Below are 21,369 nucleotides of genomic sequence, written 5' to 3'. Positions count from 1 at the left end.
CCTTCTGCAGTTGTACAGGGCACTAGTGAGACCACACCTGGAGTATTGTGTGCAGTTTTGGTCCCCTAATTTGAGGAAGGACATTCTTGCTATTGAGGGAGTGCTGTGTAGGTTTACAAGGTTAATTCCCGGGATGGCGGGACTGTCATATGCTGAGAGAATTAAGCGGCTGGGCTTGTACACTCTGGAGTTTAGGAGGATGAGAGGGTATCTTATTGAACCATGTAAGATTGTTAACGGTTTGGACACGCTAGAGGCAGGAAACATGTTCCCGATGTTGGAGGAGTCCAGAACCAGGGGCCACAGTTTAAGAATAAGAGGTAAGCCATTTAGAACGGAGACGAGGAAACACGTTTTCTCACAGAGAGTCGTGAGTCTGTGGAATTCTCTGCCTCAGAGGTCGGTGGAGGCCGGTTCTCTGGATACTTTCAAGAGAGAGCTAGATAGGGCTCTTAAAGATAGCGGAGTCAGGGGATATAGGGAGAAGGCAGAAACGGGGTACTGATTGGGGATGATCAGCCATGATCACATTGAATGGCGGTGCTGGCTCGAAGGGTCGAATGGCCTACTCCTGCACCTATTGTCTATGTCTATTGACTTGCTTTCAAATTGTTTTCCTCGAATGCACTGTTGATGCACCGGCTTTTTCCACAATCATGAAGTGCAATTTTTGTTCTGTGTGTTGTCTGAATTGACAATAGACGATAGGTGCAGGAGTAGGCCATTCGGCCCTTCGAGCCAGCACCGCCATTCAATGTGAACATGGCTGATCATCCCCAATCAGTACCCCGTTCCTGCCTTCTCCCCATATCCCCTGACTCCGCTATCTTTAAGAGCTCTATTTAACTCTCTCTTGAAAGTATCCAGAGAACCGGTCTCCACCGCCCTCTGAGGCAGAGAATTCCACAGACTCACCACTCTCTGTGAGAAAAAGTGTTTCCTTGTCTCCGTTCTAAATGGCCGACGCCTTATTCTTAAAGACGCCTCTAGTGTGTCCAACCCCTTAATAATCTTATATATTTCAATAAGATGCCCTCTCATCCTTCTACATTCCAGAGTATACAAGCCCATCCGCTCCATTCTATCAACATATGGCAGTCCCGCCATCCCGGGAATTAACCTGGTGAACCTACACTGCACTCCTTCAATAGCAAGAATGTCCTTCCTCAAATCTGGAGACCAAAACTGCACTCCAATTCTCTGGATGCTTTCAAGAGAGGGTTAGATAAAGAGAGCGGAGTCAAGAGATATGGGGTGAAGGCAGGAGCGGGGTACTGATTGTGGATGATCAGCCATGATCACAGTGATGCTGGCTCGAAGGGCCGAATGGCCTACTCCTGCACCTATGTTTCTATGTTTCTATCCCATACAATCTGCAGAGAGCACTTTTGTTTCCAGTTACCACTGAGCATTTTCAGCATTGGTTACCCGCTGGTTCCAGGACTCACCAACAAGCTGAAGGGCAGCTTCCTCAGCAGCAAGTCTGTCGACTTCTGGTATTTGCGTATCTCCATCAAGGCCTTTGTGCCTGGACGAAACCTCCTGGATCGGGCAGGCGCTGGCGCTCCTACAAACACAGGGATACAAGGATGGCAACAAGTCTGCATACTGACAACCCCATCAACCACTGGTAACATCACATCCAAGGATCGGGTGCCAGCTGAGATAAGAGGGTAGCATGCAGTGCCATGTTTGCAGTGACGGAGAAGAGGCTGGAAGTAATACCTGGTGGGATCCATGAATCCTCTCCGCTCTCAGGGGTGAGTGAGACCAACATTTCAACAGACTCTCCTCTTTAAATGATGTCCATTTTACTTCATGACAATCAAATCAACTACTATAATCATGTTCCCCATGTTGGGGGAGTCCAGAACCAGGGGCCACAGTTTAAGAATAAGGGGTAAGCCATTTAGAACGGAGATGAGGAAACACTTTTTCACTCAGAGAGTGGTGAATCTGTGGAATTCTCTGCCTCAGAAGGCAGTGGAGGCTGATTCTCGGGATGCTTTCAAGAGAGAGCTAGATAGGGCTCTTAAAGATAGCGGAGTCAGGGGATATGGGGAGAAGGCAGGAACGGGGTACTGATTGGGGATGATCAGCCATGATCACAGTGAATGGTGGTGCAGGCTCGAAGGGCCGAATGGCCTACTCCTGCACCTATTGTCTTTAAAGACACGGGACATGTGAACTTCAACGGTACTTTAACAGTTCTCTCCGTTCCTGCAAAGACCAAAAGTAACACATTGTCTTCCAGCCCTGTTTCTCTTCCTTACTGGTCTATGTGCGTGCCCAGCGTCAGTCGTATCCTGCTTACATGGCAGGGCTCTGCAATGAACTCATGAACATCTGAACCCCCTGCACACAAATCCCAACCATCTCCAGGGTCCCCGTCATATCCCTGAAATCTAGCACACTGCAGCCGCTCGCCAATACTAAGCATGTTACCACCCCCCCCATCCCCAATGCCCCCCCCCCCCCAACAATTCATGTACGTACACCCTGATTTTGGACATATGTTTACAACATATATAAACATGGCATATCAATCTGCACTCTTGCAGTGCCACCTGCAGCAGGCATTACTATAGTAATCAGAGATTTTAATCTGTGCTCGTAGATGGGCAGATTGCATCTATGGAGCGAAGGAAATAGGCGACGTTTCGGGCCGAAACCCTTCTTGTTCAAAAGGGAACTGCAGATGCTGGAATATCGAAGGTACACAAAATTGCTGGAGGAACTCAGCGGGTGCAGCAGCATCTATGGAGCGAAGGAAATAGGCGACGTTTCGTGTGGTATGCTTGCCTTCACCAGTAAGCACATTAGAAGTGTAATTACAGATCCATTGAGTCTAGAGTAATTAGAAATTAATTAAAAGGTGTGACTGTAGATTGATGTTTAAGAAGGAACTGCAGATGCTGGAAAAATCAAAGGTAGACAAAAAATGCTGGAGGAACTCAGCGGGTCAGGCAGCATCTCTGAAGAGAAGGAATGGGCGACGTTTCAGGTCGAGACCCTTCTTTAGACTGAAATACTGATTTAGTAGAAAAGAACTGCAGATGTTGGTTTAAATCATAGGTAGACAAAATGCTGGAGGAACTCAGCAGGTGAGGCAGGGTCTGAAGGAGGGTCTCGTCCCGAAACGTCGCCTATTCCTTCGCTTCATAGACACTGCCTCACCCGCTGAGTTCCTCCAGAATTGTTTTGTCTGCCTGTAGATTGATATAATTCTGCTGCCCTACCAGGAGGTTCTTTTTAACAAGACCAGGAGACTTGCTTTATTATGTGGATGAAATGCTGTCGATGGTAGGTGTGTTGTAAGGTTTGGACTCTTCACCTTCCCACGCCATTGCTATTGGAATTACATCCCAGGTGCAGAACACTTTCCTTAACCTTTCTAGAGGCAGATCATATTCATACAAAAATGGTTTGCTCCCATTAATCAACAGCATTTGGCTGCATCGCCAACAGTCTGTCTGTCCCCTCTCTGTTTTTATTATTTTAAGTATGTTTTAATATTTCTTGGTCTGTTTTATGTGGGGGGGGGGGGGAAATTGGGGGTTCCATTAGCCACATGGGCCACATCTAACTCCCTCTTAAATATAGCCAATAAACTGGCTTCAACTACCTTCTGTGGCAGAGAATTCCACAGATTCACCACTCTCTGTGTGAATTTTATTTTCTCATCTCGGTCCTAAAATACTTCCCCCTTATCCTTAAACTGTGACCCCTTGTTCTGGACTTCCCCAACATCGGGAACAATCTTCCTGCATCCAGCCTGTCCAACCCCTTAAGAATTTTGTACGTTTCTATAAGATCCCCCCTCAATCTTCTAAATTCTAGCGAGTACAAGCCAAATCTATCCAGTCTTTCTTCATATGAAAGTCCTGCCATCCCAGGAATCAGTCTGGTGAACCTTCTCTGTACTCCCTCTATGGCAAGAATGTCTTTCCTCAGATTAGAAGACCAAAACTGTATGCAATACTCCATACTCACTTGGGCGTTATATGCGCGTCACGCAGGCAACTATCTTCACTGCCTACGTCACCACGTCATGTAAATGACGCGCAAATGGCGCTCAAGTGGGACAGGCCCTTAACCGAGAAAGAAATGTTAAATAAGAGCAAGCTAGCACGGGGAGATAAAAGCAAATAAGACTGAAGTGATCTTACTTTGGGGGGGGCTAGCTTCCCGTCTCTGACGGGGAGTACCGTGACCCCTGTGCCTTTGCCTCGGCGACCTCCTAGGAGTCCTCCCAGCTGGTGATCCTTGCCTCCTTTGTGGTGACCGTACTGGTGATGCCCTCAGCGGTGATCTGCGTTGGGGCGCTGGGCCTCTGCGCCTGGCTGCTCCGTGAGGCCTCCCACTCATTGCTCTTGACACCTGCGTCTTCAACATTTGATGAATCACATCAGTGTACATTCAAATTAATATCCCGCCACAGAAGAGATACTGGAGGGTCCGTCCAATTAGCCAATATAGGTAGAGCTCAAAAATATCAAGGTCGCAATCACTAATTTGATTGTACTATAGGGGATCTCATTGAAATATAAGATTGTTAAGGGCTTGGACACGCTAGAGGCAGGAAACATGTTCCCGATGTTGGGGGAGTACAGAACCTGGGGCCACAGTTTAAGAATAAGGAGTAAACCATTTAGAACGGAGACGAGGAAACACTTTTTCTCACAGAGAGTGGTGAGTCTGTGGAATTCTCTGCCTCAAAGGGCGGTGGAGGCCAGTTCTCTGGATACTTTCAAGAGAGAGCTAGATAGGGCTCTTAAAGATAGCGGAGTCAGGGGATATGGGGAGAAGGCAGGAACGGGGTACTGATTGGGGATGATCAGCCATGATCACATTGAATGGCGGTGCTGGCTCGAAGGGCTGAATGGCCTCTACTCCTGCACCTATTGTCTATTGTATCTTCAGCCAACTGTGAAGTAAACAAACAGGCGATATTTAATGTTGCGACCTTGCTACAAACTGTCCTCCACAGATGCTGCCTGACCCGCTGAGTTACTCCAGCACTCTGTGAAACGTCACCTATCCATGTTCTCCACAGATGCTGCCTGGCCCGCTGAGTTACTCCAGCACTCTGTGAAACGTCACCTATCCATGTTCTCCACAGATGCTGCCTGACCCGCTGAGTTACTCCAGCACTCTGTGAAACGTCACCTATCCATGTTCTCCACAGATGCTGCCTGACCCGCTGAGTTACCTAGCACTCTGTGAAACGTCACCTATCCATGTTCTCCACAGATGCTGCCTGACCCGCAGTTACTCCAGCACTTTTTTCTTGTGTTTTGGGGAAAACCAGCACCTGCAGTGTCTCTCTCTGCCCCTTCACACGCCAGCCGGCAACCCACCGCCACTTGCCACCGCACCCCTTCAGCCCTGTCATGGTACCTCACTGATTATCTGAGCTACCTCACCGAAGCTCCCCTCTCAGTCCCTCCTCCTCCCACCCTCACCCCTTCCATCTCACCCTCCTCCACCAGCCTCTCCTCTCCTCCTCCCACCCCTCACTCCTCCTCCCACTCTCACCCCGCCCTCCTCCTCCACCCCCTCTCCGCACCTCCTCCTCCTCTGCTGCGCATCCTCCCAACTCACCCTCACCCTGCCCATAAATCACCCCTCACTCATCCTATCCCCCTCCCCACCCTCCGCTCTCCACACCCCTCACTCCCTCCATCTCCTCCACCCCTCCAGAAATCAAATTGCCCCATATTCATCCTACCCACCCCCCTCTCCTCACCCCTCCTCCTATCTCATCCTCCCCCACAAACTCTATTCACCCCTCAGCGTTCCCTCTTCTCCTCTCCCTGCCTCACCCCCCTCCATAACTCCCCTCACCCCTCCCATCTACCCTTCTCACCACACCTTCCTCTCCAAACCTCCTCGTCCTCCCTCTCCCCTCCATAACTCACCTCACCCCTCCCTCTCTTCTTCTCCCTCCATACCTCACCTCCGCGTCCTCCTCCTCCTCGTGATTTTCTCCCCCTCATCCCTCCTCCTCTCCCCCTCTTTTCTCCTCCTCCCTCTCCTCCTCCTCCTCCCCACCCTCATAACTCACCTCATCCCCTCCCTCCAAAACTCACTTCCTCCTCCTCCCCCCCTCTCCATACCACACTCCTCACTCCGCCATCCCTCTCACCTCCCCCCCTCATCCTCCACTCCTCCTCCTCTCCTCCCTCCCCCCTCCTCCCCTCACTTCACTCCTCCTCCCTCTCCCCCTCCTCCTCCTCTCCCCTCCTCTCCTCCTCTCCTCTCCTCCCTCTCCTCCTTCCCTCCCTCCTCCTCTCCTCCCTTCCCTCCTCCCTCTCCCTCACCTCCTGCTCCTCCCCCTCTTCTCCTTCTCCTCTCCATCGCCTCCTACTCTGTTAAATCTGTGTTAAGTGTGTGTTTTGTTATTTTATTCTATGTTTTGACTACAAGGCACAAAATGTCGTTCAGACTGAAAAGTCTGAATGAAAATAAAGGATGCTTTACTTTTAACTTTACTCGTCCCTCTCCTCCTTCCCTCCCCTCTCCCCCTTCCCTCTCCTCCTTCCCTCTCTCCTCCTCTCTCCTCCTTCCCTCCCTCCTCACCTCCTCCTCTCCTCCTTCCCTCTCCTCCTCCTTTCCTCCTCCTCCTCTCCTTCCCTCCTCTCTCTCCTTCCCTCTCCTCCTTCCCTCTCTCCCTCCTCTCCTCCCTCCTCTCCTCCTCTCCTTCCCTCCCCTCTCTCCCTCCTTCCCTCCCCTCCTCCTCTCTCCTCTTCTCCCCTCTCCCCCCCTCTCTCCCATCTCCCTCCTACTCTCCCTCCCTCCCTCTCTGCCTCCTTCCTCCCTCTCTCTCCTTCCCATCTCCCTCCCTCCTCCCCTCTCTCCTTTCCTCTCCTCCTTCCCTCTCCCCCTCCTTCCCTCCCTCCTCACCTCCTCCTCTCCTTCCCTCTCCCTCTTCTCCTTCCCTCTCTCCTTCCCTCTCCCTCCCTCCTCTCCTCCCTCCCCCTCTCCCTCCCTCCTCTCCTCTCCCCCTGTCCCTCCCCCTCTCCCTCCCTCCTCCCCTCTCCCTCTCCTCCTTCCCTCCCCTCCTCCCCTCTCTCCTCCGTCCCTCCCTCTCCTCCTTCCCTCTCATCCTCACCTCCCTCCTCCCCTCTCTCCTTCCCTCTCCTCCTTCCCTCCTCTCCCTCCTCACCTCCTCCTTCCCTCTCCCCCTCCTTCCCTCTCTCCCTCCTCACGTCTCCTCCTCCCCTCTCTCCTCCTCCTCTCCTTCCTCTCCTCCTCACCTCCTTCCCTCTCTCCTCTCCTTCCCTCCTCCCTCCTTCCCTCTCTCCCTCCTTCCCTCCCCTCCTCCTTTCTCCTTCCCTCTCTCCTTCCCTCCTCACCTCCCCTCTCTCCTCCTTCCCTCCCTCCTCCTTCCTCCTCTCCTCCTCTCCTCCTCCTTCCCTCCCTCTTCTCCTTCCCTCCCTCTTCTCCTTCCCTCCCTCTTCTCCTTCCCTCTCTCCTCTCCTTCCCTCTCCTCCTTTCCTCCTTCCCTCTCCTCCTCCTTCCCTCTCCTCCTTTCCTCCCTCCCTCTCCCTCTCTCCTCACCTCCCTCCTCACCTCCTCCTCTCCCTCCCTCCTCGCCTCCTCTCCTATCCTCCTCTCCCTCTCCTCCTCCTTCCCTCTCTCCCTCCCTCCTCACCTCCTCCTCTCCTCCTTCCCTCTCCTCCTTCCCTCTCCTCCTTCCCTCTCCTCCTTCCCTCTCCTCATTCCCTCCTCTCTCTCCTCCCCTCTCTCCTCCTTCCCTCTTCTCCCTCCCTCCTCACCTCCTCTCCCTCCCTCTTCTCCTTCCCTCTCTCCCTCTCCTCCCTCCCCGTACGAAAAAGACTCCCCCTCTCCTCTCCTCCTTCCCTCTCTTCATCCTTCCCCTCTCTCCTCTTCCCCCCTTACCTCCTCCCTCTCCTCCTCCTCCTCCCCTCTCTCCTCCTCTCCCTCTCCCTCTCCTCCTTCCCTCCTCCTCACCTCCTCCTCCCCTCTCGCCCCCTTCCCTCCCTCTCTCCCTCTCCTTCCCTCTCTCCTCTCCCTCCTTCCCTCCTCCTTCCCCTCTCTCCCTCCCTCCTCTCCTTCTCTCTCCTCCTTCCTTCCCTCTCTCCCTCCTCCTCTCCTCCTCCTTCCCTCCCTCTCTCCATCCTCACCTCCTTCTCTCTTGTCCCTCTCCATCCTTCCCTTCCTCCGCTCTTCCCGTGCCCTTCTCCTTCCCTCCTCTCGATCCTTCCCTCCTCCCCCATCCCCCTCCTCCCCTACTGCTCCTCCTCTGCCTTCCCCCTCCGATCCTCCTCTCCTTCTCCTCCTCTCCTTCCTCCGGTCACTCCCCTGCCTCTATTCTCCTCACCCCGTCTCCTCCTTCCCTCTCCTCCTCTCCTTCCCTCCCCTCTCATTCCCTCCCTCCTCGCCCTCTCCTCCTCCTCCTTCCCTCCATCCTCACCTCCTCCTCTCCTCCCTCGCGCCGCCAGATTCAAACCCGGGCCGACGGTTGATGACGTCAGGCCGGGGGGGAGGGAGGGGGCGGGGCCTGGACCTGGACCCCGCCCCCTCCTCCTGACCGACGGCCCCGACGGCCAATCACCGCCCGCCCGTCCCGGCCCCGCCCATCGAGCAGCGCGGGGGCGGGACCAGCTCGCCGGCTCCCGATTGGCGCAGAGCGGCTTCAAGTTCAAGTTCAAGTGAGTTTATTGTCATGTGTCCCTGTATAGGACAATGGAATTCTTGCTTTGCTTCAGGACACAGAACATAGTAGGCATTTACTACAAAACAGATAAATGTGTCCATATACCATAATATAAATATATACACACATGAATAAATAAACTGATAGTGCAAATAACAGAAAGTGGTTGTTAATAATCAGAGTTTTGTCCGAGCGAGGTTTAATAGCCCGATGGCTGTGGGGAAGTAGCTATTCCTGAACCTGGTTGTTGCAGTCTTCAGGCTCCTGTACCTTCTACCTGAAGGTAGCAGGGAGATGAGTGTGTGGCCAGGATGGTGTGGGTCTTTGATGATACTGCCAGCCTTTTTGAGGCAGCGACTGCGATAAATCCCCTCGATGGAAGGAAGGTCAGAGCCGATGATGGACTGGGCAGTGTTTACTACTTTTTTTAGTCTTTTCCTCTCCAAGGCGCTCAAATTGCCGAACCAAGCCATGATGCAACCGGTCAGCATGCTCTCGACTGTGCACCTGTAGAAGTTAGAGAGAGTCTTCCTTGATAATCCGACTCTCCGTAAACTTCTCAGAATTGGCGCACAGCGGCTTCCGGTGTATAACTGGCGGGCGGCGCGGCCAATGGGGCTTCCAGGAGGGGTTGACATCCAAAGGCACCCTAGGATGCTCCCTAACTCCCACCCCTTCACCCTAGGGTGCTCCCTCACTACTGCTCCTTAACCCTAGGGTGCTCCCTCACCCCTGCCCCTTCACCCTAGGGTGCTCCATGACTACTTAACGCCCCCTTCACCCTAGGGTGCTCCCTCACAACTGTCCATTCACCCTAGGGTGCTCCCTCACTACTTAATGCCCCCATTCACCCTAGGGTGCTCCCTCACTACTTACTGCCGCTTCACCCTAGGGTGCTCCCTCACTACTTAATGCCCCCCTTCACCCTAGGGTGCTCCCTCACTACTTACTGCCGCTTCACCCTAGGGTGCTCCCTCACTACTTAATGCCCCTAGGGTGCTCCCTCACTCCCACCCCTTCACCCTAAGGTGCTCCCTCACTACTTACTGCCCCCCTTCACCCTAAGGTGATCTTTCACAACTGTCCATTCACCCTAGGGTGCTCCCTAGCTACTTAATGCCCTCCTTCACCCTAGGGTGCTCCCTCACCCCTGCCCCTTCACCCTAGGGTGTTCCTTCACCCGTCCCTTCACCCTAGGGTGCTCCCTCACCCCTGTCCCTTCACCCTAGGGTGCTCCCTCACCCGTCTCTTCACCCTAGGGTGCTCCCTCACTACTGCTCCTTCACCCTAGGGTGCTCCCTCACTACTGCTCCTTCACCCTAGGGTGCTCCCTCACTACTGCCCCTTCACCCTAGGGTGCTCCCTAACTCCCGCCCCTTCACCCTAGCGTGCTTCCTCACCCCTGCCCCTTCACCCTAGGGTGCTCCCTAACTCCCGCCCCTTCACCCTAGGGTGCTCCCTAACTCCCCCCCTTCACCCTAGGGTGCTCCCTCACTACTTACTGCCCCCCTTCACCCTAGGGTGCTCCCTAACTCCCGCCCCTTCACCCTAGGGCGCTCCCTCACTACTGCTCCTTAACCCTAGGGTGCTCCCTAACTCCCGCCCCTTCACCCTAGGGTGCTCCCTCACCCCTCCCCTTCACCCTAGGGTGCTCCATGACTACTTAACGCCCACTTCACCCTAGGGTGCTCCCTCACAACTGTCCATTCACCCTAGGGTGCTCCCTCACTACTTAATGCCCCCCTTCACCCTAGGGTGCTCCCTCACTACTTACTGCCCCTTCACCCTAGGGTGCTCCCTCACTACTTAATGCCCCCCTTCACCCTAGGGTGCTCCCTCACTCCCACCCCTTCACCCTAAGGTGCTCCCTCACTACTTACTGCCCCCCTTCACCCTAAGGTGATCTTTCACAACTGTCCATTCACCCTATGGTGCTACCTCACTACTTAATGCCCTCCTTCACCCTAGGGTGCTCCCTCACCCCTGCCCCTTCACCCTAGGGTGTTCCTTCACCCCTGTCCCTTCACCCTAGGGTGCTCCCTCACCCCTGTCCCTTCACCCTAGGATGCTCCCCCACCCATCTCTTCACCCTAGGGTGCTCCCTCACTACTGCTCCTTCACCCTAGGGTGCTCCCTCACTACTGCTCCTTCACCCTAGGGTGCTCCCTCACTACTGCCCCTTCACCCTAGGGTGCTCCTGCCCCTTCACCCTAGGGTGCTCCCTCACTACTGTCCCTTCACCCTAGGGTGCTCCCTCACTCCTGCCCCTTCACCTTAGGGTGCTCCCTCACTCCTGCCCCTTCACCCTAGGGTGTTCCCTCACCCGTCCCTTCACCCTAGGGTGCTCCCTCACTACTGTCCCTTCACCTTAGGGTGCTCCCTCACTCCTGCCCCTTCACCCTAGGGTGCTCCCTCTCCCATCCCTTCACCCTAGGGTGCTCCCTCACTTTTTCCCTCGGTATTTTTTTGGTTATTTTTGTGTGTTTAAATAGGTTGTGTTAATGTTCTCTGGTTGGTTTCATGTGGGCGGAGGGGAGGGGGTCGGGGGGAAACTTTTTGTCCATCTCTTACCTTGCCGGCGATGCGATTGTTTTCCAGATCGTATCTCCGGTCGCTCTGCAGCCTACCATCGTGGAGCTGGAGGCCTCGCTCGGGACTGACTTTGAGCCCCCCATCGGAGCCTGGGATCGACGCTCAAACCGCGGCCTGTGGATTTCACCATCGAGGAGCTCGCAGTCTCGGGTAAGAGACCGACGTCGGAAAGCACCAAAAGCCGCACGACCTTCCTGTTTTTGCCACCAAAGTGGATAACCCCACATTTATCCACATTAAACTGCATCTGCCAAGCATCTGCCCACTCACCCAAACTGTCCAAGTCACCCTGCATCCTCATAGCATCCTCCTCACAGTTCACACTGCCACCCAGCTTTGTGTCATCTGCAAATTTGCTAATGTTACTTTTAATTCCTTCATCAAAATCATTGATGTATATTGTAAATAGCTGCAGTCCCAGCACTGACCCCACTAGTCACTGCCTGCCATTCTGAAAGGGACCCGTTAATCCCTACTCTTTGTTTCCTGTCTGCCAACCAATTCTCTATCCATATCAGCACCCTACCCCCAATACCATGTGCTCTAATTTTGCCCACTAATCTCCTTAGTGGAATCTTATCTAATGCCAGTCGCTTTCTTCACTGCCTGCTGTACCTGCATGTTTACTTTCAGTGACTGATGAACAAGGACCCCCAGATCCCGTTGTACTTCCCCTTTTCCTAACCTGACACCATGAGTCTGAAGAAGGGTTTCGGCCCGAAACGTCGCCTATTTCCTTTGCTCCATAGATGCTGCAGCACCCGCTGAGTTTCCCCAGCAATTTTGTGTACCTTCGATATTCCAGCATCTGCAGTTCCTTTTTGAACACCATTCAGATAATGATCTGCCATCCCGTTCTTGCCACCAAAGTGGATAACCTCACAATCTTATTGCAACATATAAGATTGTTAAGGGTTTGGACACGCTGGAGGCAGGAAACATGTTCCCGATGTTGGGGGAGTCCAGAACCAGGGGCCACAGTTTAAGAACAAGGGGTAAGCCATTTAGAACGGAGACGAGGAAACACTTTTTCTCACAGAGAGTGGTGAGTCTGGAATTCTCTGCCTCCGAGGGCGGTGGAGGCAGATTCTCTGGATACTTTCAAGAGAGAGTTAGATAGGGCACTTAAAGATAGCGTAGTCAGGGGCTATGGGGAAAAGGCAGGAACGGGGTACTGATTGTGGATGATCAGCCATGATCACATTGAATGGCGGTGCTGGCTCGAAGGGCCGAATGGCCTACTCCTGCACCTACTGTCTATTGTCTATTTATCCACATGATACTGCATCAGCCATGTAGTATAAACAGCTTTTTCCCACGAGTAGTAGCTCTATTCAATAACCAAAAATCTGTAGCCTCCTTTTGCTCTGGTATTTTATTTAATTCACATGTTTAATCGATAATGCTTTATTATTAATGTTTAATGTTTTATGTGTCATTCTTAACTGTCACATAACTGTCGTTGTCACTTGCGGGCGGAGCACCAAGGCAAATTCTTTGTATGTGAATACTTGGCCAATAAACTTATTCATTCATTCATCTGCCCTCTCGCCCAACCTGTCCAAGTCACCGTGCATCCTCATAGCATCCTCCTCACAGTTGACACTGACAGTGGAGATCATTTTACCATTACTAACACGCAGAATGAAATTAGTATACCAAATAGCTCTTGCATTCTGTAACTGTTTATTTCTCTATGTGATGCAATATCAATTAGAATTAATGATGCAGTTTTGCTCTTTAGCAATATGCTATTTTAAGATGCTGATAGTAGATTTATAATGGCTGGTGATTTGCGAGCTGGCACTGATGGTTCTTGCCTGATGTTCTTCACCTTCGTTCTCTTCCCACGAGGTGAGCTATGTTGAGGCAAGCAGCCTGTGGCCACCTTCCGCGTGACTCTAGCTGGCCGTCTCTTCTCCCTTGTGGACAATGGCCGCCTCCTCAGGTGCTTCCCCTGCAGCCACTTGGCTGGCATCAGCGTCTTCCTGGCGAGGAACCTCACTGGCAGCCCTCTGACCCGGAGTAGAGGCTTCACCAGTGGGTTGCCGAGGGGGAGATTCCATCCCGGCGCTGGTATCCTGAATGGAAGTGACCTCAGCCACCGTCTCCTAAGCAACAGTGGCCTCCTCTTTGCACATCGCAAGGCCTTACACTGCAAAGACAAAAGCAAGAAAAATGGACATTATGTCTGCATTGGTTGGTCGCCTCCTTGTATCAATGCCAAGGACTGGATTCTGCAGATTAAATTTTCTAAATTAAACTTTGCAGTTGGAATAACATCAAGAGAGAGCTAGATAGGGTTCTTATAGATAGCGGAGTCAGGGGCTATGGGGAGAAGGCAGGAACGGGGTACTGATTGTGGATGATCAGCCATGACCTCCTTGAATGGCGGTGCTTGCTCGATGGGCCGAATGGCCTACTCCTGTACCTATTGTCTATTGTATAATCATGCAGGTATAGCAGGCAGTGAAGGAAGCGAATGACATGTTGGCCTTCATAACAAGAGGAGTTGAGTATAGGAGCAAAGAGGTCCTTCTGCAGTTGTACAGGGCGTGGAGTATTGTGTGCAGTTTTGGTCCCCTAATTTGAGGAAGGGCATTCTTGCTATTGAGGGAGTGCAGCGTAGGTTCACCAGGTTAATTCCCGGGATGGCGGGACTGTCATATGCTGAGAGAATGGAGCAGCTGGGCTTGTACATTCTGGAGTTTAGAAGGATGAGAGGGTATCTCATTGAAACATATAAGATTGTTAAGGGCTTGGACACGCTAGAGGCAGGAAACAAGTTCCCGATGTTGGGGGAGTCCAGAACCAGGGGCCACAGTTTAAGAATAAGGGGTAAGCCATTTAGAACGGAGACGAGGAAACACTTTTTAATGTTTAAATCCATCCAGTGATTTGGCCTCCACTGCCCTCCTCTGTGGCAGGGAATTCCATAAATTCACAACTCTCTGGGTGAAAACGTTTTTTCTCACCTCAGTCTTAAATTACCTCCCCTTTATTCTAAGACTGTGTGGCCCCTGGCTCTGGACTCGCCCAACATTGGGAACATTTTTCCTGCATCTAGCTTGTCCAGTCCTTTTATAATTTTATATGTTTCTATAAGATCTCCCCCTCATCCTTCTGAACTCCAGTGAATACAAGCCTAGTCTTTTCAATCTTTCCTCAAATGACGGTCCCGCCATCCCAGGGATCAATCTCGTGAACCCACGCTGCACTGCCTCAATCACAAGGATGCCCTTCCTCAAATTAGGAGACCAAAACTGTACACATCAACCATTAGTTTTCACAAAAGCACAAACTCACTGCTCCGAGACTGGTCCAGATCACATTTGCTTTCGGAGAGCCGTTGATGGTCTCCATCGTTGAGCCGTTGGATATTTATCCCCTTGTCACCTGCGCTGGTGTTGTAGTGTCCCCGTGTTGATGGGAGTTGGTACAATTATGGTGACATCCAAATACTTTCCCCCCTCTGAGTGGCCGTTGCCACGGCAACGCGAAGGCCATCGTGTCACAATGGCCATCACGTTGTCAACATGCATCAGAATATATTCAACCAACCACATTTTACAGAAATATACCATGATGCCCACCGCAAATTGGAGGAGCAGCACCTCATATTTCGCTTGGGTAGTTTACACCCCAGCGGTATGAACATTGACCTCCAATTTCAGGTAGTCCCTGCTTTCTCCCTCCTTCCCCTCCCCTTCCCAGCTCTCCCACAGCCCACTGTCTCCTCCGCCTCTTCCTTTCTTCATCCTGCCACCCCCTAACCCCACATCAGTCTGAAGAAGGGTCTCGGCCCGAAACACCGCCTATTCCTTCGCTCCATAGATGCTGCCTCAACCGCTGAGTTTCTCCAGCATTTTTATCTACCCCGATTTTTCCAGCATCTGCAGTTCTTTCGTAGACGCTTGTTATTACATGATTAGGCGTAATTCCAAAGATTGGAGATACTACTCAAGTCAGAAATGAGGTTTAAACAACTAAGATGATCGGAGCGATGGGAATGGCAGGCAGGCTGGTGGGACGGGGAAAAGAACATGAACATGGAAGTGTGGACAAGAAATATGAGTAAACTTCATACAGACCTTTGTGCCTGCACAACTGTAGAAGGACCTCTTTCTTGCACTGAAGAAGGGTCCCGACCCGAAACATCACTTAGACCTAGACTGCCCAACCTCTCCCTATAGACATTTACCCTCTCTATTCACCTCATCCTTTTTCATAGCAAAAGGATTTGAGTATAAGAGCAGGGAGGTTCTACTGCAGTTGTACAGGGTCTTGTTGAGACCGCACCTGGAGTATTGCGTACAGTTTTGGTCTCCTAATCTGAGGAAAGACATTCTTGCCATAGAGGGAGTACAGAGAAGGTTCACCAGACTGATTCCTGGGATGGCAGGACTTTCATATGAAGAAAGACTGGATAGACTCGGCTTGTACATGCTAGAATTTAGATGTTTGAAGGGGGATCTTATAGAAAGTTACAAAATTCTTAAGGGGTTGGACAGGCTAGATGCAGGAAGATTATTCCCGATGTTGGGGAAGGCCAGAACTAGGGGTCACAGTTTAAGGATAAGAGGGAAATCTTTTAGGACCGAGATGAGAAAATCATTTTTTACACAGAGAGTGGTGAATCTGTGGAATTCTCTGCCACAGAAGGTAGTTGAGGCCAGTTCATTGGCTATATTTAAGAGGGAGTTAGATGTGGCCCTTGTGGCTAAAGGGATCAGGGGGTATGGAGAGAAGGCAGGTACAGGATACTGAGTTGGATGATCAGCCATGATCATATTGAATGGCGGTGCAGGCTTGAAGGGCCGAATGGCCTACTCCTGCACCTATTTTCTATGTTTCTATGATCTTATACACCTCTTATACAATCAGCCCTCATCCTTCTGTGCTCCAGGGAATAAAGTCCTAGTCTGCCCAACCTCTCCATATATCTCAAGCCCTCGAGTTCTGGGAAAATTCTCTTAAATCATCTAACTTTTTGAACATCCTAAAAATATGTAAAGAAAATTAGGAGTGAAAAAATAAATTTAATTACCACTGGAGTTGGAAAATCATTATATTAGACTGATAAAAAACATTCTTATGGGTAGTCGAGGTAGTCGTAGGTAAATTTAGTTCATTGCCTTTGCTGACCGGGCATTTTCATTGGCGGGAAAAAACGTAAACACGAGTTTTCAGAACCAAGGATAACCGACCGGGAATGTTAAATGTCCGCTAAACTTCACAGCTGTGTATCTCTGGCTTATTCAAAGTTGTCTGGCTTCTTAAAAGTGTCTCCACTCCTTCTCCCCCCCCCCTTCTCCCCTTCTTTTAAAGGACTTATCGTACACTGTGCTAGCCGTCTTAACCTTCCTGTTCATCGCGCGCGGTGTGTGTCTGTATCACCTTGGCTTTGCACCGTGTGTATTTCAGACAGCGTTCCCCCCGCTTGCCCTGACCCCCGCATTTGTGATGTGTGTGTGTTACGCTCTGACGGTCACCGTTCCAGTTCGCGGTTTTGCAGACGAGTGCCGCGAGCTTCAAGTCGAAGGCAGTCCGCTGACAAATTGCCTAAGTGGGACAGGCCCTTAAGGAATGACACATAATAAAACATTATTGATTAAACATGTGAATTAAATAAAATACCAGAGCATAAGGAAGCTACAGATTTTTTGGTTATTGAGTAGAGCTACTACTCGTGGAAAAAAAGCTGATTTTATGTCTGGCTGTGGCAGCTTTGACAGTCCGGAGTCGCCTTCCAGAGGGAAGTGATTCAAAGAGTTTATGGCCAGGGTTGAGAGGGGTCAGAGATGATCTTGCCCGCTCGCTTCCTGGCCCTTGCAGTGTACAGTTCGTCAATGGGGGGGAAGGTTGCAGCCAACAACCTTCTCAGCTGATCATACGATTCGCTGCAGCCTCCAGGTGTCGTGCTTGGTGGCTGAGCCAAGCCAGACCATGCCTGCTGTACCTGCATGCTTACATTCATAGACTGATGAACAAGGACCCCCAGATCCTGTTGTACTGCCCCTTTTCCCAACTTGACACCATTTAGATAGTAATCTGCCTTCCTGTTTTTGATACCAATAAGAGCTTACTATGACTTTTTAAAGCATATTATTTTTTTATTATTAAACTTTATTACACTCAAGGTCCAGATAAAAGACGACATTACATGAATACATTGCATATAAAAACACAATAAATTACATATAAAGGCTTAGTAAATTAGTTTTAAGAGCACGATAAATTGTGTACAAAAACACAATGCATGGTTTAAAATCCAGAATAAAAGAAAGATCAGTATCCTACAACGAGACAACGATATAATCGTTTCCACAACTGAGATTGGTAGCGTGTAGTGCTAAACCTTATGTTTGACAAGCCCACAATAATCACATTTTCAGTCATTGATTTCTTAGGAGGGCTTGTAAATTATTGACTCCTGCAGCCACAAACATCTCACTAGCACTTCACCATCTCGGTTTCTTTAGTAGTGTTGTCGTGGCATCACTATAAGCTACTTTAAGTCTGTAAACTTGTTTTTCCGTAGATTGACCACAGGTGTGCAGTATAGAGTGGTGTGCAATATGCTCTTAAAAAAAAGCTACATCTTTACCACATCTGTACACGCTCCAAACCTGCGTAAGAGAATATTCGCCTGTACATACAGCATGCGTCGTTGCCTATAAATATCCTCATCATCTGTCATTTGTTCTGTAATGCCCGAGATATTTTACCTTATTACAGACACTAGGATTCTTGTCAGAAAATATGGACATTTTAGACATTTATCCTCTTTGGTTCTACAGATCATAACAGCACTCTAAGAAGCATTATATTTGATATCATGTTCCACACCATACACAGAACATATAGTAAGGAGCTTCTGGAGACCAGTGGTAGATGGACTAAAGACCACAAGATCATCTGCATGCATAATATGGTTCACTAAAATATTACCAATCACGCACCCGTATTAATGCTTTTAATTGATTGGACGGGTCATCAATATAAAGATTAAAAAGGACTGGGGACAATATCCCCCCTTGTCTAACACAATTGCTAACCCCAAATGGGGCTGAGACCCTATTGCCCCATTTTATTTGCATAGTCTGGTGAGCATACCAGTAGGCCAGAATTCTCACAATGTATTTAGGCACCCCCTCTTTGACTCATTTTAACAAACAGCTTTGGAAGCATCAATAAAGCACATAAGGATTGAAGAGTTTTTGCCTCTATATTTATTACAATCTCCTTTAGGGCATATATACACAAGTCAGTGCATGTTTAGCTTTTAAGCCAAACTGGTTATCTGTGGAGTTAACAAACTCTGTACTTAAGAACTCTTTCTAAGACTTTTGACAATATGCTGGCTAAAGCTATGGGTCTGTAATTATTTATGCTGCCTACTTTACCAGCTTTGTCCTTAATGACCGGCACTAGCAGAACAGACAACATTGTGTGATATTTGGTAACAAGCCATGAATCATAAAGCCAGTAATACAAATAGCAGGGAGAGGAGTTATCCTCATACTCGCATACTTAAGATGTCCAGCAGAAATATGATCCAAGCCACTTGCTTTGTTGTTGGACAGCTTGTTCATGGCATGATGCACCTCATGTGACATAATCACCATTGAGTCATTACTCTCAATATTGTCCACCCTATACAAATCACCTTGGATACATTTACAATAGACAATAGGTGCAGGAGTAGGCCATTCGGCCCTTCAAGCCAGCACCGCCATTCAGTGTGATCATGGCTGATCATCTACAATCAGTACCCCGTTCCTGCTGTTCCTCCAATGTGCGCTGGGCCTCATTCTGACAATGGAGGAGGCACAGGGCAGAAATGTCGGATTGGGAATGGGAGGGGGAGTTGAAGTGCTGAGCCACCGGGAGATCAGATTGATTAGTGCGAACTGAGCTTGTCACTTGTCCATTTTCCTAGTTACAGCCTCGAAACATTCCAGAAGATTAGTCAAGCTTGATTTCCCCATTCGTAAATCCACGCTGACTCGGACCGATCCTGTCACTGCTAGCTCTTAAGTGGGCAAATTGTCAAAGGGGCATCACTCCATCCAGGAGAGAAGAAAGGGAAGATTTTGCCCGAGCCACTGATGTTGAAGGTGTGGAGCAGGAACATGGTATCGGAATTGTAGAAGTCCACCCTCCTGGCCCCCAGGTCCAGGAACACGCCGATCTTGGTCGGGCTCTCGGTCACGGTGATGGCCGAGCGACTTTTATCGCTCACCGCGTAGGGTTCCCCGTCCCGTCCGAGGGTCCAGAAGCCATTGTCGGAGGAGAGGGTGGGCATACCCTTGCGTTCGACCGATTCGCTTGCGACTCCGACGTCCCAGTAAGCCTTGGAGGCCACCTCCACCTCCCAGAAGTGCACGCCGGTCGTGAAGCCGTTCATCCCCAGCACGTACGGGACGGAGTCGAAGCGTTCCGGAGCTTGTGGAACGACCGCCGGCTGTCCAACTCTTGCGCTGATCCGCACAGGAGATATCTCCAAACATCCACCAGCCGTCAGGGGATCAGGTTCCACCATGACTACAAGGGAACACAAGAGAATAAAGACAATAGGTGCAGGAGTAGGCCATTCGGCCCTTTGAGACAGCACTGCCGCTACCTGACTAAACATGTTTCAAAGCTTACAGGTACAGCAGGCAGTGAAGAAAGCTAATGGAATGTTGGCCTTCATAACAAGAGGATTTCAGTATAGGAGTAAAGAGGTTCTTCTGCAGTTGTATAGGGCTCTGGTGAGACCACATCTGGAGTATTGTGTACAGTTTTGGTCTACTAATTTGAGGAAGAACATCCTTGTGATTGAGGCAGTGCAGCGTAGGTTCACGAGATTGATCCCTGGGATGGCGGGACTGTCATATGAGGAAAGATTGAAAATACTAGGCTTGTATTCATTGGAGTTTTGAAGGATGAGGGGATATCTTATAGAAACATATAAAATTATGAAAAGGACTGGACAAGCTAGATGCAGGAAAAATGTTCCCGATGTTGGGCGAGTCCAGAACCAGGGGCCACATTCTAAGAATAAAGGGGACGTCATTTAATACTGAGGTGAGAAAAACGTTTTCACCCAGAGAGTTGTGAATTTGTGGAATTCCCTGCCACAGAGGGCAGTGGAGGCCAAGTCACTGGATGGATTTAAGAGAGAGTTAGATAGAGCTCTAGGGGCTGGTGGAGTCAAGGGATATGGGGAGAAGGCAGGCACGGGTTATTGATACGGGACGATCAGCCATGATCACAATGAATGGTGGTGCTGGCTCGAAGGGCCGAATGGCCTCCTCCTGCACATATTTTCTATGTTTCTATGTTAAAAACCACACATCTCCCTGCAATCAAAGCATCGGATCAGCGATACACGCCATACTCTGACCACTGCACTACTTACAATATACGTCAATTATTTAGATGAAGAGATTCAAAGTAACATTAGCAAATTTGCAGATGACACAAAGCTGGGTGGCAGTGTGAACTGTGAGGAGGAGCCTATGAGGATGCAGGGTGACTTGGACAGGTTGGGTGAGTGGGCAGATGCATGGCAGATGCAGTTTGATGTAGATAAATGTGAGGTTATCAACTTTGGTGGCAAAAACAGGAAGGCAGATTTTTATCTAAATGGTGTCAAGTTGGGAAAAGGGGAAGTACAACGGGATCTGGAGGTCCTTGTTCATCAGTCAATGAAAGTAAGCATGCAGGTACAGCAGGCAGTGAAGAAAGCGAATGGCATGTTGGCCATTACAAAAGGAGTTGAGTATTGGAGCAAAGAAGTCCTTCTGCAGTTGTACAGGGCCCTAGTGAGACCACACCTGGAGTATTGTGTGCAGTTTTGGTCTCCAAATTGGAGGAAGGACATTCTTGCTATTGAGGGAGTGCAGCAGGTTAATTCCCGGGACGGCGGGACTGTCATATGTTGATAGAATCGAGCGGCTGGGCTTGTATACTCTGGAATTTAGGATGAGAGGGGATCTTATTGAAACACATAAGATTATTAAGGGATTGGACAAGCTAGAGGCAGGAAACATGTTCCCGATGTTGGGGGAGTCCAGAACCAGGTGCCACAGTTTAAGAATAAGGGG

At 50.2% G+C, this 21,369-nt stretch overlaps 2 protein-coding genes across 2 annotated transcripts in view; both read right to left on the bottom strand.

Moving 5' to 3' along the window:
- The window catches only part of LOC116989897 (histone H3-like centromeric protein A), a 98,462-nt gene extending 93,956 nt beyond the window's left edge, over positions 1 to 4,506 (bottom strand). Inside the window, exons 1-2 of the mRNA XM_033047452.1 lie at positions 4,170 to 4,506; positions 1,449 to 1,567 (exon numbers count right to left, since the gene is read on the bottom strand). Of these exons, the coding sequence (XP_032903343.1) occupies positions 1,449 to 1,567; positions 4,170 to 4,419 (369 nt within the window). The 5' untranslated portion in view covers positions 4,420 to 4,506. The remainder of the gene's footprint in view (positions 1 to 1,448; positions 1,568 to 4,169) is intronic.
- A 14,697-nt stretch (positions 4,507 to 19,203) lies between these two features.
- The window catches only part of LOC116989896, a 59,170-nt gene continuing 57,004 nt past the window's right edge, over positions 19,204 to 21,369 (bottom strand). The window contains exon 28 of the mRNA XM_033047451.1: positions 19,204 to 19,822. Coding sequence (XP_032903342.1) covers positions 19,305 to 19,822 — 518 coding nt within the window. The 3' untranslated portion in view covers positions 19,204 to 19,304. The remainder of the gene's footprint in view (positions 19,823 to 21,369) is intronic.

Source organism: Amblyraja radiata, chromosome 30 (assembly GCF_010909765.2).
Source record: "Amblyraja radiata isolate CabotCenter1 chromosome 30, sAmbRad1.1.pri, whole genome shotgun sequence".
Lineage (NCBI taxonomy): Eukaryota > Metazoa > Chordata > Chondrichthyes > Rajiformes > Rajidae > Amblyraja > Amblyraja radiata.
The sequence above is the reverse complement of the archived record's forward strand: the minus strand, read 5'-3'. Positions and strand labels throughout refer to the sequence as shown.